Here is a 13,567-nt window from a genome sequence, read left to right on the forward strand (position 1 = left end):
TACATGGTAGAAATGACAGGAGGAACATAGCTGGAGAATTCAATATTCCTCTCTCGGTAATGGACAGAACCTAGAAGGCAGACATCGGGAGAGATATAGAAGACCTGAACAACACTATCAACCAACGTGACCTAATTGACAGTCATAAAACACTTCACCGAACAGCAGCAGAATACTCATTCTTTTCACGTGTTTTACACAAAAAAACATTCATCACAGCAGATCATATTCTGGACCATAGATCAAGTCTCCACATATGTAAGTGAACTGAAATGACACAGGGTATGTTCTCTGACCACAACAGAATTAAACTAGGTATCAATAGGAGGATTACCTGGAAAGCCCTAAATACTTGGAAAATAACACCAACAATACATTTCTAAATAACCAATGGGTCAAAGAAGAAATCACAAAGGAAAACGGAAAATATTTTGAACTGAATGCAAATGATGAAAACACGTACAATATCTCAAAACTTGTGGGATACAGCTAAGCAAACCAAACCAAACCAAAGGGTTCAATAACAAAACCATCTTAGAGCACATTTTAGCCAAACTCAATCTATTTGGCAATGATTATACATGGGTGGTAGTTACTCATCTTACATACCAGGGCTTATTAATTCATTGGCAATGCTCAGTAAAAGCAAAGAGCTCTCTGCTGGCTGTTACTGGGGATGCAAAGAGAGCAAGTACGTAATCCTCTGCTCTGTCAGAGCAATGAAGGCCTGTGCCCAAACTCCACAGCCACGCTAGAGGAGGCAGCAGGGCCACGCAGGGAAGGCGCCCGACCCCCTCCAGGACGGGAGGGCCCGAGACCCGGGCTGTGGCCACGTGGCCGCAGGAGAGAGCCGTGGGAGCGCAAACAGGGCTCTGGGCAGAGGTCCGGCATGACGAAAGGCAGAGAGCAGAAAGGCCAAAAAAGGCAGGCGGCAGGTTCAGGGAACAGCTGACTGGACTTCACCACAACACAGGTGTCCCATGAGAAAGGAAGCCCAGAGTGACCCGTGGCCTGGAACTGGGGCCAGAACCTGGGTTTGAGTTCTGGATCTACTGCTGATGAACAGCGTGATCATGGTGCAATGTCTCTTCTTCTCTGCGGCCCACTCTCCTCCTTTGTGAAGTAGACTGAACCCGCCCCTGCTTGTCACGCAGAGTGGCTGGGGGGCGAGGGGGACAGCCGCACCAAACACATGGTGAAACACTCCGTACCACGAAGGCACCGGGGACTGAAGGCTCTGCTGAGCCGGGAGGGGGCCCAGTGACCCTGGGGCTGAAGGCAGATGAGGGACACCCTGCTGGTGTGATGCTGGACGAGAAGTGACAGAATGTGGAAACAAAGAGGACTGTGGCAGAGCAGGCCCGGAGTAACCAGGGCTTCCACCGGCAAGGCTATGGTGGAAATACCAAGGAAGAGGCAAGCAAAGGGGCCCTTCTGAGACGGGCCACGCGGATGCACCATGGATGGGGCAAGCCGGGGAGGGGAGTAAAATGGAACCTGGAGCTGAAGTTGTGGCAAACTCTGACCCCCAAACAGAAAAGCTAGAAAACAGGGCTTATTTTGGTGAGAAGGTATAATGCTTCTAAACAAACTTCACCCATACAGTAAGAAACAGCTGACTATGGGAGGAAACCAGTCTCATGTAATAAAATATTTAATCCTAGAAACTATGTATCTATTCTAAAAGCGTCTGGCAAATAACTCCTATGTATATACAAATGCCATTTAGAAGAACACTGTATCTGAGTTTCACCGTTATCATTTCCAATGTCTATAAACTTTCATGTGTTGTGATTTTACTGGAAGGTTATGAAAATGCAAAAATTCACAAATGAGGACACCACAGAGAACTACGAATGTGTTATTGCAGATGCACCAGAATTCACCATCAAGTAAACCTTTGGTGCTCAACGACCAGAGCCAAAGCATGTAAAAAATGAAAAAGATCAGCATGGTGGTAAGAAAAAAAAGAGTTCTCTCTCCCCGAACTCTCTGCTTTAAAACACAATCAATCAAGAAAGCCTAGTCTCCTGAATCCACCAAACACACAAGCCTAACAGAAAACACAACACCATTCTTGAGTAGAGTGTAACTGCATGGGCTGTGGATTGTGTGTGAACGAATGCAATGCCACCTGGAGCCTCAGAATTCACTACCTATGGTGAGTAGGCTGAAAAAATAAGACTTTATTCACTCCAGTAGAACCACAGTCACACACTTAGACAGGCCTCGCTATGTGACAAGATGCTCACTTTTCAAAACGATGACTAGAAATTATGTTTGAATTATGTTCACTGAAATTCGCTTGGGTTTGAAGTTCAAACGATTTCCAAATACAACACAGCACCCAAAGTGAAACTGGATTAGATCTGAGTAGTTTATTCCAATAACTCAATGGGTGAAGATTTGTTGTTTCATGAGAATGAAAAGCTTTTCCAAGCCTATCTAAAAGACATTTAAAAAAGTATCTATTACATGCCCATTTATAAATGACTTCTAAGCCACTCGCAACAGCTTTTAAAGGTTTGCCACCACAGCTTTTTGCTAACCTACTACCTTTTTTGCCCAGAATCAGTTAGTTTAGAAAGAGTACATGTAGAAAGAAATTCTAACTAGCACCCTGGGAGTAACTTACTCAACGTCTTTGCTTGCAGCATGTAAAAACAAACCTCAAAAGGCAATAAAAAGAAAGGGGGGGGGAAGGAGGAGAGGGAAACATCTGGATAGGCTCCAGAGAACTCACCCGTGCAAAGTCAAATGCATATCTGTAAATAAGTTTAAAGTTTGTAGAATCATTTAATAATGATCTTAAGTAATCCAAAGTATTTCTGAGTTTTTCTGTTGTATCACATCTAGAAAAACAGAATAAAGGCAAATTATAATCTGAGTTTTTTTCTTAATTGGGGCAGTAATATAAAACATAATACCAAAAGACAGAATAAAACCCTGAGTTGGAACACATTCATGCTGACCTATTTTTCCCTACATTTTTGATTTTAAAAAATTTCAAATGTACAGAAAAATGGAAAGAATAGTAACTAAGCACCGACATACCCATTCCCTGGGTTCGTAACAAATACTGTCATGTTTGTGCTCTCTCACATACATGCACTTTTTTTCTGTAACATTTGAAAGTAACTTGCCAACGTCATGACACTTCACTCCTAGACATTTATTTATTTTTTTTTTTTAAAGATTTTATCCATTTATTTGACAGAGACACAGCGAGAGAGGGAACACAAGCAGGGGGAGTGGGAGAGGGAGAAGCAGGCTTCCTGTGGAGCGGGGAGCCCGATGTGGGGCGGGGAGCCCGATGTGGGGCTCGATCCCAGGACCCTGGGATCATGACCTGAGCCGAAGGCAGACGCTTAACGACTGAGCAACCCAGGCACCCCTCCTAGACATTTAAATACCTTCATCACTCTTAATATTTTACCAGTGTAAACTTTCTTAGCTAATATATAGCCCATATACGAAATTCCCAATTGTTCCCCTGATTTTCTTTATAGATGTTTTTTCTTGATCCAGGATCCAATCAAGGCTCACGTATTGCTTTTAGCTGTCTATCTCCTTAGTCTCTAGAAGGGTGTCCTTCCTTTTTTCCATCTTTCTTGACAATGTCATTTTTTAAAAAAGTTGTTTTGTAGAATCGCAATTTGTCATATAATTTCCCTATGATTATACTTAAGCTAGCTACTTATGGTAAGAACACTACTCATGATGTCCTTCTCCCTGCATCCCATGAGGAAGCTCATAATGTCAGTCTGTCCCATTATGAATGATACTAAATTGATTCATTCAATTAAAGTAACATGCCCCAGATTCTCCACTAACAGGTACTTTCCCTCCTCTGAAATGGTATATAATTTATGGGATGCTATCTTGAGACTGTGAATCCTGTTCCTCAACAACCTTTCATCTGGTGGTTTCAGCATCCACTGGTGATACCTGCTTGAACTGACTTTACATTTGAAGACACGAAATGGTGATTTTTCTGACTCTCTCAGGCTGTGCTGCTACTGGCTGGAGTTCTTCCATAAAGAGAAGTTCTACTCACCACCTTTCCTCTTTTCTGGACTTAAGGATTTTTGCTTTTATTCAGTGTTATCACCTTTTATTGCCTTTATTCTTTGTGACGCACAAATTGTTCTCATTTGGGCAGCAGCCCCTTCAAGCTGGTGCCCCTGTCCTTCTGACATGTCCCCGTCAGTCTTTGAGCACGTCCTTGCTTCTGGCACAAGACATCCCAGCTCACTTTGTACTTTCTCTACCCTCGAACTGAAATCAGCTATTTCTCCAGGGAGCTTTGGTGAGAAAAACCTATTTTTACAGGTAAGTGACACACAGTTTATTTTTCCTAAGAAAGTAGACTAATTGGCTATTTTTACAAACCGATTTTTCTGTTCCTAATATCTAGTCCTTAAAAATGAGAACCAAGAGTCACCATTTCCACCAGTGATATTAACCTTTTCAAAGCTGGATGTGCTTCCTCATAGTCCTCTGTAGAGCTTTTACCTACTACTACTAAGTATAAATAATACATATTGTAAGTATTATCAATGTAAATATTTTATATACCTTATAAACTAAAATATGGTTCATACTAGAGCACACTGATCTATTTTTAGAAATAAATTTGTGAAGGTTTCTTTTTTGTAGCTAACTACGAAACAGTTCCCATAATCCACTGAGATAATAAAATATCTAAAAGTCAAAAACTAGAGTAAATGTTTCATTTCTGTGAATCTACACAATTTAGAATGTCCTCTATTTCTTCCTGATGTTTGAAAAGTAAAAAAAAGATAACAATTAGACTATTTTAGAAGGCAGAAAAGGCTTCTTTAAGGGACCGAAATGTTTGCTGACAGCTAAAAGCAGACACTAAATATTTTTAGAAGAGAGGGTTTTCCAGATAAAAGGAACAGCATGTGCAAAGGCCCAGTGGCAGAAGGGGCATGCCAAGTTCAAGGATGAAAAGGAAACCATTGTGACTAGACAGGGTAGATGAAGAGGGGAAGTGAAAGGGAGGTGGGGCCAGGCCATAAAGGGTTTTGTGGTCCATACTGTTTTGTTTTGTTTTTTTAATTGAATCCCAGAAACAACTGAAGTCACCCCCTACCATGGGAGAGACTACAGTCATTGGGCTTTGCATCTTGAAAAGCTCACTCTGGATCTCCGTGGAGGAAGGTTGGGGAAGAAAAAAAAAAAAGATGCTGATAGCCTAGTTAGAGATCTAGTGCCAGACCCCAAATGGGGGGTGCACAGAGGCTAAAAGGACATCCAAGGAAGCAGTAAGTGGGAGTCTAGGAGGCAGGAGGGGAGCAGGGCTTACTCTGCATTGGGCATTCTACTGTATGATTTGATTTTTTATTGTATATATACATAACTAATAATATCTTATTAATAATATGGGGGAAGGTCAAAGAGGAGAGACACCAGCTAACCCCAAAACATTTAAGGCCAAGGTCTCTGCTCTTTACTGGAAGGGAAGGTGAAGGACCAAAGCCACAGGAAATTGGCCAGATACCAGCAGGTGGTTTAGCTAACTCCTGCCCAATGAGAGGAAGAAGAACAGATGTTTGTCTCAACAGATCCGAGGGCAGGGACCAGTCATTTCGACAAGTGCTACTGCTACAACAGCTACAAGAAAAGGAAGGAGCTGTGAGTCTTCGGGTAGAATTGCAAGGCCAAACGTGAACGCACTTCAGTAGCATGCCTGGGAGTCCAGCCACCACCCTGGACAAAGATGTCCTTCTATTTGAAAGATCATCAGAGTTCCTGTCTGGAGTGTAAAGCATAAAATGCCCAAAGTACTAAAGACAGTGACAGAGGTTAGAGCTAATATCATCAATAAAGGGTTTAAGCTGCTTTAAAAGGGGCCCTGCCCCACAGAGCCTCTGGACCCACCCCCATCAGGGAGCAGGCCGCTGAGTCACCCCCTCAGAACCACAGACTGCCATCTAGTGGTCACTCCACAAGAGCAAGTGCAGAGGGATTGCCTTCTAACAGGGCCTGTGAAGAAACTGGCTTGGGGAGTTGAAGCAACCAGCCTGAGACTTTCCAGAAAGCAGCCACATCTTCAGCCCGTCCCCCCCGCTTTTCGGTGTAGCACACGTGAGAAGACTCATATCAGCCTGAGAGCGGCAGACCATGCCACTCCGCTCAGGGGCATCATCTCCCCAGAACAAAATGTGAACTTATCGTGGGGTCATTTCTTATGTGAGTTTTGCTCCTGTAACAGATTCAGAAGCACCAGGAAGCAGGACAATAAACCTCAAAGGTTCTAAAACGAAAAGCAGTTCTCCATTACCCGGGGAAAGGCCTTCACCCCTTCACTTAGCCAAAGGTATGTTTCTAGCCCATCATCAACTTCTATGCACCTTCTAACTTCTATGCAAAGTTGGCTACATCTCTAACACGCTTTTGTTCTGTTTAGCGTAAACATCCCTATAAGCTTAATTCATCAGAAGTAAGCCTAAGCCCACGTGTTGGAACAAGGCGATAAATAACAAAACAATCAGTGCCTTCTCCTGGCTGAGAATGATCTGCAGAGCTTGGGAAGGAGTGTCCCCACCGGCTGCCGTCATTCCTTCCGGCTTTCACAGAACACTGGCCCTGGCGGGGCTGAGAGCCCAGGTGTGACCACAGTGCATCACCTCCCCTTCCCGGTTGGCGAGGCGCTGCCAGGGACACCCAGGGAGTGGTGGAGCGGATTCAAACCTCTGGCTCCAAAACCCACGGGCTTTCTGTTTCTGGCACACTCCCACTGTAACCAGTTTTTTACACTTTGCATTTTAATCAAATATACTAATATATTATAAATACAGGTATTGTCATATACACTTTAATTCCGGTGTGAGTTCAAAACACTTCAATGGACAGGTTTAATAAAACCAAAAGAGAGCAAAAAAGAAAAAAAAAAAATCCAAAATAGAAGACAAAATAGGTAATTCAGAAGAGGGACTACTTTCCATCTTCTACCAGCATATTAGTGATTAGCTTCTAAGCATTCTTATTCTTGTTTACTGGGCGTGCATACCTTACAAACACAGTACTTATTTTATCATTTCAAGAAGCCTAAAGAGAAGTGGCCTTATTACTTCTGGATATTCTGCCTGCACTCTGCTTCCGAACCCCTGACCTGAATGGACTGCCTTGTTCGTGGATTTTGTTTCCCCAGGATGTAGAACACTGCACTTGGCACGTTGTGGCCATTCAAACACTTGCTGAACAAATCACGCATCTAGGGAGGCCCGAGGGAGGGGGAATGAAGGTTCTTACAACTTGATATTGGACTATTCTGAACTATAAAGAACCTTAAAGGTTATTCTGAGTAATTATCTCTTCCTCAGTGATGGGGAAAGCCATCTCAAAGTTTCATGCCAAAAAAAGAAAGCAGGCTCCTCAATGTCCTTAGAGTGGGTCAGCTTTTCATTTCACCCTGAATTGCAAGGACCAAGTGGCCGTCTCCTATGGGAACCCATCTGCCACCAAGTGCGTCACACCAAGCATTAAGTGGGGTTCCCAATAAAGAACCGGCAGGGTCCCTGCAATCCCCCCGGGAGTCCCTGAACATACACAGACCTCTTCCAGGGAACTGCACACTTCCCAGGCAGTGTGGCCCTCATATGGGAAAGGCCGGGCATTGTGTAACATTCTTTGGTAAAGGCAAATGTAAAAAAGAATCTAGAATGACATAAAAATGGATATTATACCCTCCCCCTCTGAAGACAAATGAAAATGTGCCTGAAATGAAAATGTGCCTGAAAAATATTAACGGTGCCTTCTCTGAAACCTTGAAATAAAATCTTGATGTGGCCATGCATTCGTCATGACAAGGACCCTTAAAAAAGAGCAGCCATCCTGCACTGTGTTCGGAAGGCAGCACAGAAAGTCCGTGAGGAAAACAAGGAGAGGGAGTAGACTTGAAATTGTCAAGGACATGTGCCCAACACCAAAAACACAGTTTTTAAAGAGATTTCCGAGGACTTAACCCTAAAATTCTAGAGCATGCTGTCAGGAAAGTGTATTTGTAAAAGGGTGACTTGACTTTTACCTAAAACTCATCTGCCATCAAACAACAGCTGTTAGAGGAAGAACGTGACCTAAAGAATCAGAAGTCTGGGGTTTTCCTCCCCTTTCTGCCACTTACTTTAACACATCATGTATCCCTAAGCCTCAGTTTCCTCATTTGTAAAATGTGCAGGACAAAGCCTGATCGGTCTTCCTCACCCGGCAGCCTCAAATGGGCTCAAACGAGCGAGCAGTGAAGTGCATAACCAACTACTACGGCCAGGGGCAAAGAAAGCATTTTTATCAATAACAAATGGACAATGCTAGTAAGCTGGCAAATTCCAAATTGTTTAAATAAACCCATAAAACCATTTCCACTCCAATTTCAATCCAGTAAGTATCAAATTTATTCCAAGTCAAAGTGAAAAAAGAGTCCTTCCGAGTACTTTAGATCAAAGTTACCATGTTAAAAATCAGCACTTCATCTTCCAGTACCACTGAAATATTTACTCACCCATCCCAACTGTATCCTTCAATGCCCAATAATAGAGTAACAGTTGTTTTCTTGAATGAAACTTAGTGTGTGCACCCCCCCACACGCACACATGCATGCACACACACACGTGCGAAGTGAACTCATAAAACCACTGGGTTTTTTTTCTTATTCTGGCTCAGGTAACACAAACAGAATTGTTATTATTACTTTTTAATCACTAGAGTAATGAAGTTCCCATTTTGCCCAAAGCTAAAATCAGAATATATAAAATAGAAGCTATCAAATATTTTCACTTCTAAGTTAAACTTCAGTCAACTTTTTCTCCCTACCTGTAAACCAGATGCTAATATGCCTTTGCTTTTTAAGCTCTAAGTCTGTGCTAATATGGTAGTCACTAGATGCACGTGGCTACCAAGCACTTCAGATACAGTTAACACAAACTGAGCTGGATCAGAAATGTAAAACATATACCAGAGTTTGAAGATATAATATGAAAAAAAGAAAAGCTCGTTAATTTTTAAAATATTGATTATATGTTGGAATAACAACATTTTGGATATTTGGAGTTAAATAAAATACATTAAAATTAATTTTACCTGTTTCTTTCAACTTTTTTTAATGTGACTGTTAGAAAGTTTAAAATTACATATGTGGCTCCCATCTATGAGAAGAGGCTGGTCTATTTCTATTGGGCAGATCTGCTCTAGAAGAATACTAAAATAAACAATATACATTATATAAACATTTTAATTGCTAAAATTTATGCATAATGTCCTCTCTTCACCATATAAAAATGGGATTTGGTCTTTACACCTATGGCCACAGGTGAAGTGTGCCAGATCACTTGGCTTCCTCCAGTCACCCAGCCCGGGCTCCCTGACAACCCAGGGAGGAAACAGCCGGCTAGGGAGTGCATGGATGCCTCCCCCCAGACCCCCGGCCCAGGACAGCCTCAGGACTTACTGTAGAGAAGTCATTCCTTTTAACCATTCCTGCAGAGTAAAATAACCCATGTTTTGTGCATCCAATTTCCAAGCTAGGACAAGCATAACTACCTGTATAAAAACAAACAAACAAAAAATTAGAAAGACCAATCAAATCAGAATGACAGATCCCAGTAATTAAAACATATCAACAACTTTCCAAATGCTTCTGTTCACGGTCGTTTAGTCACTGAAATATGAACAGGGTAACTTCAAAAATGAGTTCTAGTTCGTTAAACATCTAAAAAGTTTGATAATTAGTCTGTTGACAAAGGCTTGGAGGAACATGAACTCTTATGATGCATGATGGTGGAGGTGTAAAGCCATTAACGTCTCCAGAGCGCAATTTTGCAATATTTACCAAAATTAAAACCAGTTATCAACTTAGCAATTCCACTTACAGAAAGTTATGTTATAGATACACCGCACATGTACATAAAGACGTTATTATTCAATAATATTCCTGCAGTCTTATTTATAGTAGCAAAAGACTGAGAACAACCAAACATCTATTAATAAGGGCCTAATTAAATACTTCCTTGCTGAATGCTCTCCACACAAAGAAATACTATGCCACCATTAAGACAAAAGAAGTAGAGCTATCAGCAGAAACGGGGAACAATCTCCAAGGTTTATTACGTGAACAGAGCAGGTGCAGAGAAGAGGGCTAAAAAAAATAAAAAGGTCGGTGGTAGGTCATAGATAATAATGGCGTTGTATCACAAACACATTGTTTGTGAATTTAACTGTATACACTGGAGGAAAACTATCTGAAAGTGGCCCAAAATTCCACTTAAAAAGCGCTATGCCTGGACTGAACACAGGCTGAGTGGCCCAGCTCCATCACTTCTCAGTGGGGCACCACTCTGGCTTCGAGGGAGTCTTCGGAAACTCTGGAAGCATCAGGAACTGTGACAACTCTAGTTTCCGGCACTGCTTATCACTTAGCTGCTTTAGGGAAAAAGATGGCTCAGAGATCCTGATGCTGAGTTTAATAAATGCTTGAAGATGTGAAGACAAAATTACATTTCAAAGGTACATCCAGCTTCAAACTGTCCAGGACTCCACAGAGGGACAGAGCTGAGTCCACCCATCCGTGACTGGGGAAGAGGAGGAAGCCTTCCCATCTCGTCTACCTCAAAGACCCAAGATAAGATGAGGAATAACTGAAAAAGAAAGTAGGTCAGCCCTAGACAGGTAAAGAGGGGCAGGGCTTTGCTAGGACCATCCCACCACTCTGTGGGCTGGTTATCTCTGGACAGTTGTCCATACCTAAGGGACACCCAAGTCCTGACCTGGAGATCACATATACACTGCTGAATGGCTACATCTCCATTTGTTGTAACAATAACAACAATAAAAACAATGGGAAGAAAATAGATGTTTCTGCAGAAATTGGCCAGGGACTAGCATAGTCCACATCTGGCAGTTAATTTTATTTCTTTACACAGGACGTGAAGGCTTCAACTACTACAACTTCCCCAAACATTAATCCACCATCCATGTGGCCCCACTGGGTCAGATGGTGATGGTGGTAAGAGGATGAGAGAACATGAAAAAAGTAAGGCAAGCAGTCAATTAGAAATCACTTAAGATGATTTAATTAGCCCCTGAGAGCCAACACACACACATTAAGTACTCCAGAAGAATGGTATGAGGGAGATTCAGAAAGTCTGTCCTTTTGTTTGCCAACAAGGTAGTTTGTAGACTAAAAACGTCCAGCTTTGTCTAATTTATAACTGCAAGATTAATGAAAAGCTTTCAAGCTTTCTCTTCATGCTGACTTTATGGTTTTCCACCTTGGAAATTATTATCCGTGAGAACCCACTGAATCTCTAAGCCCTTTCATCAATCTCAATTAAATCAGTACATACCGATTTTTAAAGTCACTAGGTTTTTTAGATTAAAAAATCTAGATTACTAGGTAGATTACTAGCACTGATCAGTAAACCAATGTTTCTACATATTATACACATCATCACAAAATATCATCCCTTAATAGGTTAAGAAACTTTAACTTAAGAGACCAGGGGGCTACTCAGAAGAACTTCCCAAAAAGACATGTTCTTCCAAATATTTACACATTAGTGGATTTCTCCTCATCCCTCAGCTTTTCTTGGAATTCTGACTCTGGCATACATATCAATTTACCTAGGTGAAATAACCCACATTTTCTAACTCAAACTTGGTATGTTCTCAAACAATATCTATACTCAATCCTCTATCAGAAAGATTTAAAGTTCCACATAAACACTTGTTAAGTTAAAACAATGGTTAGGACACAGAAACACACAAACACACACATAAGTATGCAAGAAATGTGGCTAAAAAGCCAAGTTGATATTTGCAATGAGTATTTCTTTACATAAAATGGTCCTTTCTTATGGTAGCTAATCAGGATGCTAATTACTTAAAGGATTTTGCTGTTGCCTTAGTAAATGACAGCGGATTTGAATTTTACAAGCCTGCTTCAATTTCATAAGCTCTAAGTCTTCAGGCAAGGTGAGGGCTTTAAAACCTACCTTTTAAGTGTTTTAAAGTACTAAGTCAACAGTGCAGACAAGCCTTTAAAAAACAACTTTACTGCTTATTTTTCAAATGTTAACACTTCTGATACTGGGATGCATTCACAATTGATGCGTATCAGAGTTTACTTAGCAACATTTTTTCTTTCTTAGTGATGATATAAAATACAACTTCTGTTAGTGGCGTCTCAGAAATGAAGTACAGTAATAAATACTTTAGAATAATATTCTGAATTTGGTCTCCTGGACTACAGTGTGATTTGACATTTCAAGACTATTTCTTTTCCTAGAGAAATAAAGAACTAAAGGCCTCATCACTGCTCCCCAAAAGGATAACAGCAGCTCTCCATTACTGAGTACTGGTATTTGAAGAACTAGAATCCACACCAGCACTCCCTCCCCCCCACCCCCAACAGGCCTTTCCCCACCCCTGAGAGTCAATGCTCCCGGAATGCCTCTCACACTGGCGGCCTGCCCTGGCCTCCTGATCTCCTCCCCTCCGGGCCCTGCCAGCCCCCTCCAATCTAGGCTGACGACTGTGCTCTGGGTAGAACCTTTAGGTCCGCTCTCAGGCCCAACTCACTCTCACCCTTCTTACCATTCAGTCCAGAAAACACTCCGCCAACCTTGGCCCAGCTGCCATCAGGAAACTTCCTTCATAAAGCCAGTGAAATGTTCTTTTTTGTGTCTATGACTAGTCTATGGACCACATCAGGCAAATACTATTGGCCCAGATGTCCCTAAACCTTTATAGCAAGCTGAATAATTTATTAAGATACCTGAACTAGATCACATTAAAATAAAAAATACAAGACAGAAATCCATATAAGGAGCTAAAGGCTCTTCAGAAAATGCAGTGTTGCGGGGAGTAAGGGGGAGGACAGAAGCATAGAAATATTAAGGGTAAAGAAAAGTTTTAAGAAAAAAGTGTGAAGTCTTAATTTCTAGTTGTCTTTAAGAGCATGATATATACATGGGCACCAGCTATCTTGCCAAGAAGAGTCTGAATGAGGGGGATGAGCTCTTGAGATCTCTTCTAGATCATAAATTCATTTAGGATCGAAGACATATTTGTTAAATTGGATGCTAATGCAATATTAAACTGCATAGTTAATGAGCCAAGGCACTTGTATGAGCATCATTTTTCATTTTAGTGCAAGAGAGATGATGTAGGAACAGGAAAAAATACTCAACATGATTAAGAATTAGAAAAAATTAAGCATATAAAATAACTTCTAATTAAATTTTTTTAAGGAAATACTTAGGGCCTTTATATACTAAAAAGCAACCCCTGTGTTAAATTCAATCAGAAGTGAAAGAGCTATGAAAAATTCTTGATAATTACAACCTACTCAAAGCCCTTATGAATAATTAATTATTAAAGATCTGGACAAACTCTGCATTAGGCTGGAATAACTATAGAGGGGGACAAATAGAGAATAGACTGTGACTCAGTCTCCCAGGTGATCTCTCAATGGAGGTACACATGCCCACACCACTTTTTAAACATCTAGTTTAATTACTTTATTACCATGCCTTTTATTTACAAG

General features: G+C 41.3%; 1 protein-coding gene across 6 annotated transcripts in view; it reads right to left on the reverse strand.

Annotated features, from left to right (window-relative positions):
• DCUN1D4 (defective in cullin neddylation 1 domain containing 4) overlaps window positions 1-13,567 on the reverse strand; it is a 66,472-nt gene that overhangs the window by 15,006 nt on the left and 37,899 nt on the right. For all 6 annotated transcript variants that reach the window (XR_014143032.1, XM_031034460.2, XM_031034459.2 and 3 more), the window contains 2 exons: window positions 9,473-9,564; window positions 2,744-2,852 (listed from right to left, as the gene is read on the reverse strand). Coding sequence is in view for 5 of the 6 variants with exons in the window: in XM_031034460.2 (XP_030890320.1) it covers window positions 2,744-2,852; window positions 9,473-9,564 (201 nt within the window). In the remaining variant the exon portion in view is untranslated. The remainder of the gene's footprint in view (window positions 1-2,743; window positions 2,853-9,472; window positions 9,565-13,567) is intronic.

The sequence above is a fragment of the Leptonychotes weddellii genome, chromosome 2, assembly GCF_054177405.1.
Source record: "Leptonychotes weddellii isolate Sample4059 chromosome 2, ASM5417740v2, whole genome shotgun sequence".
In the NCBI taxonomy this organism is placed as follows: Eukaryota; Metazoa; Chordata; class Mammalia; order Carnivora; family Phocidae; genus Leptonychotes; species Leptonychotes weddellii.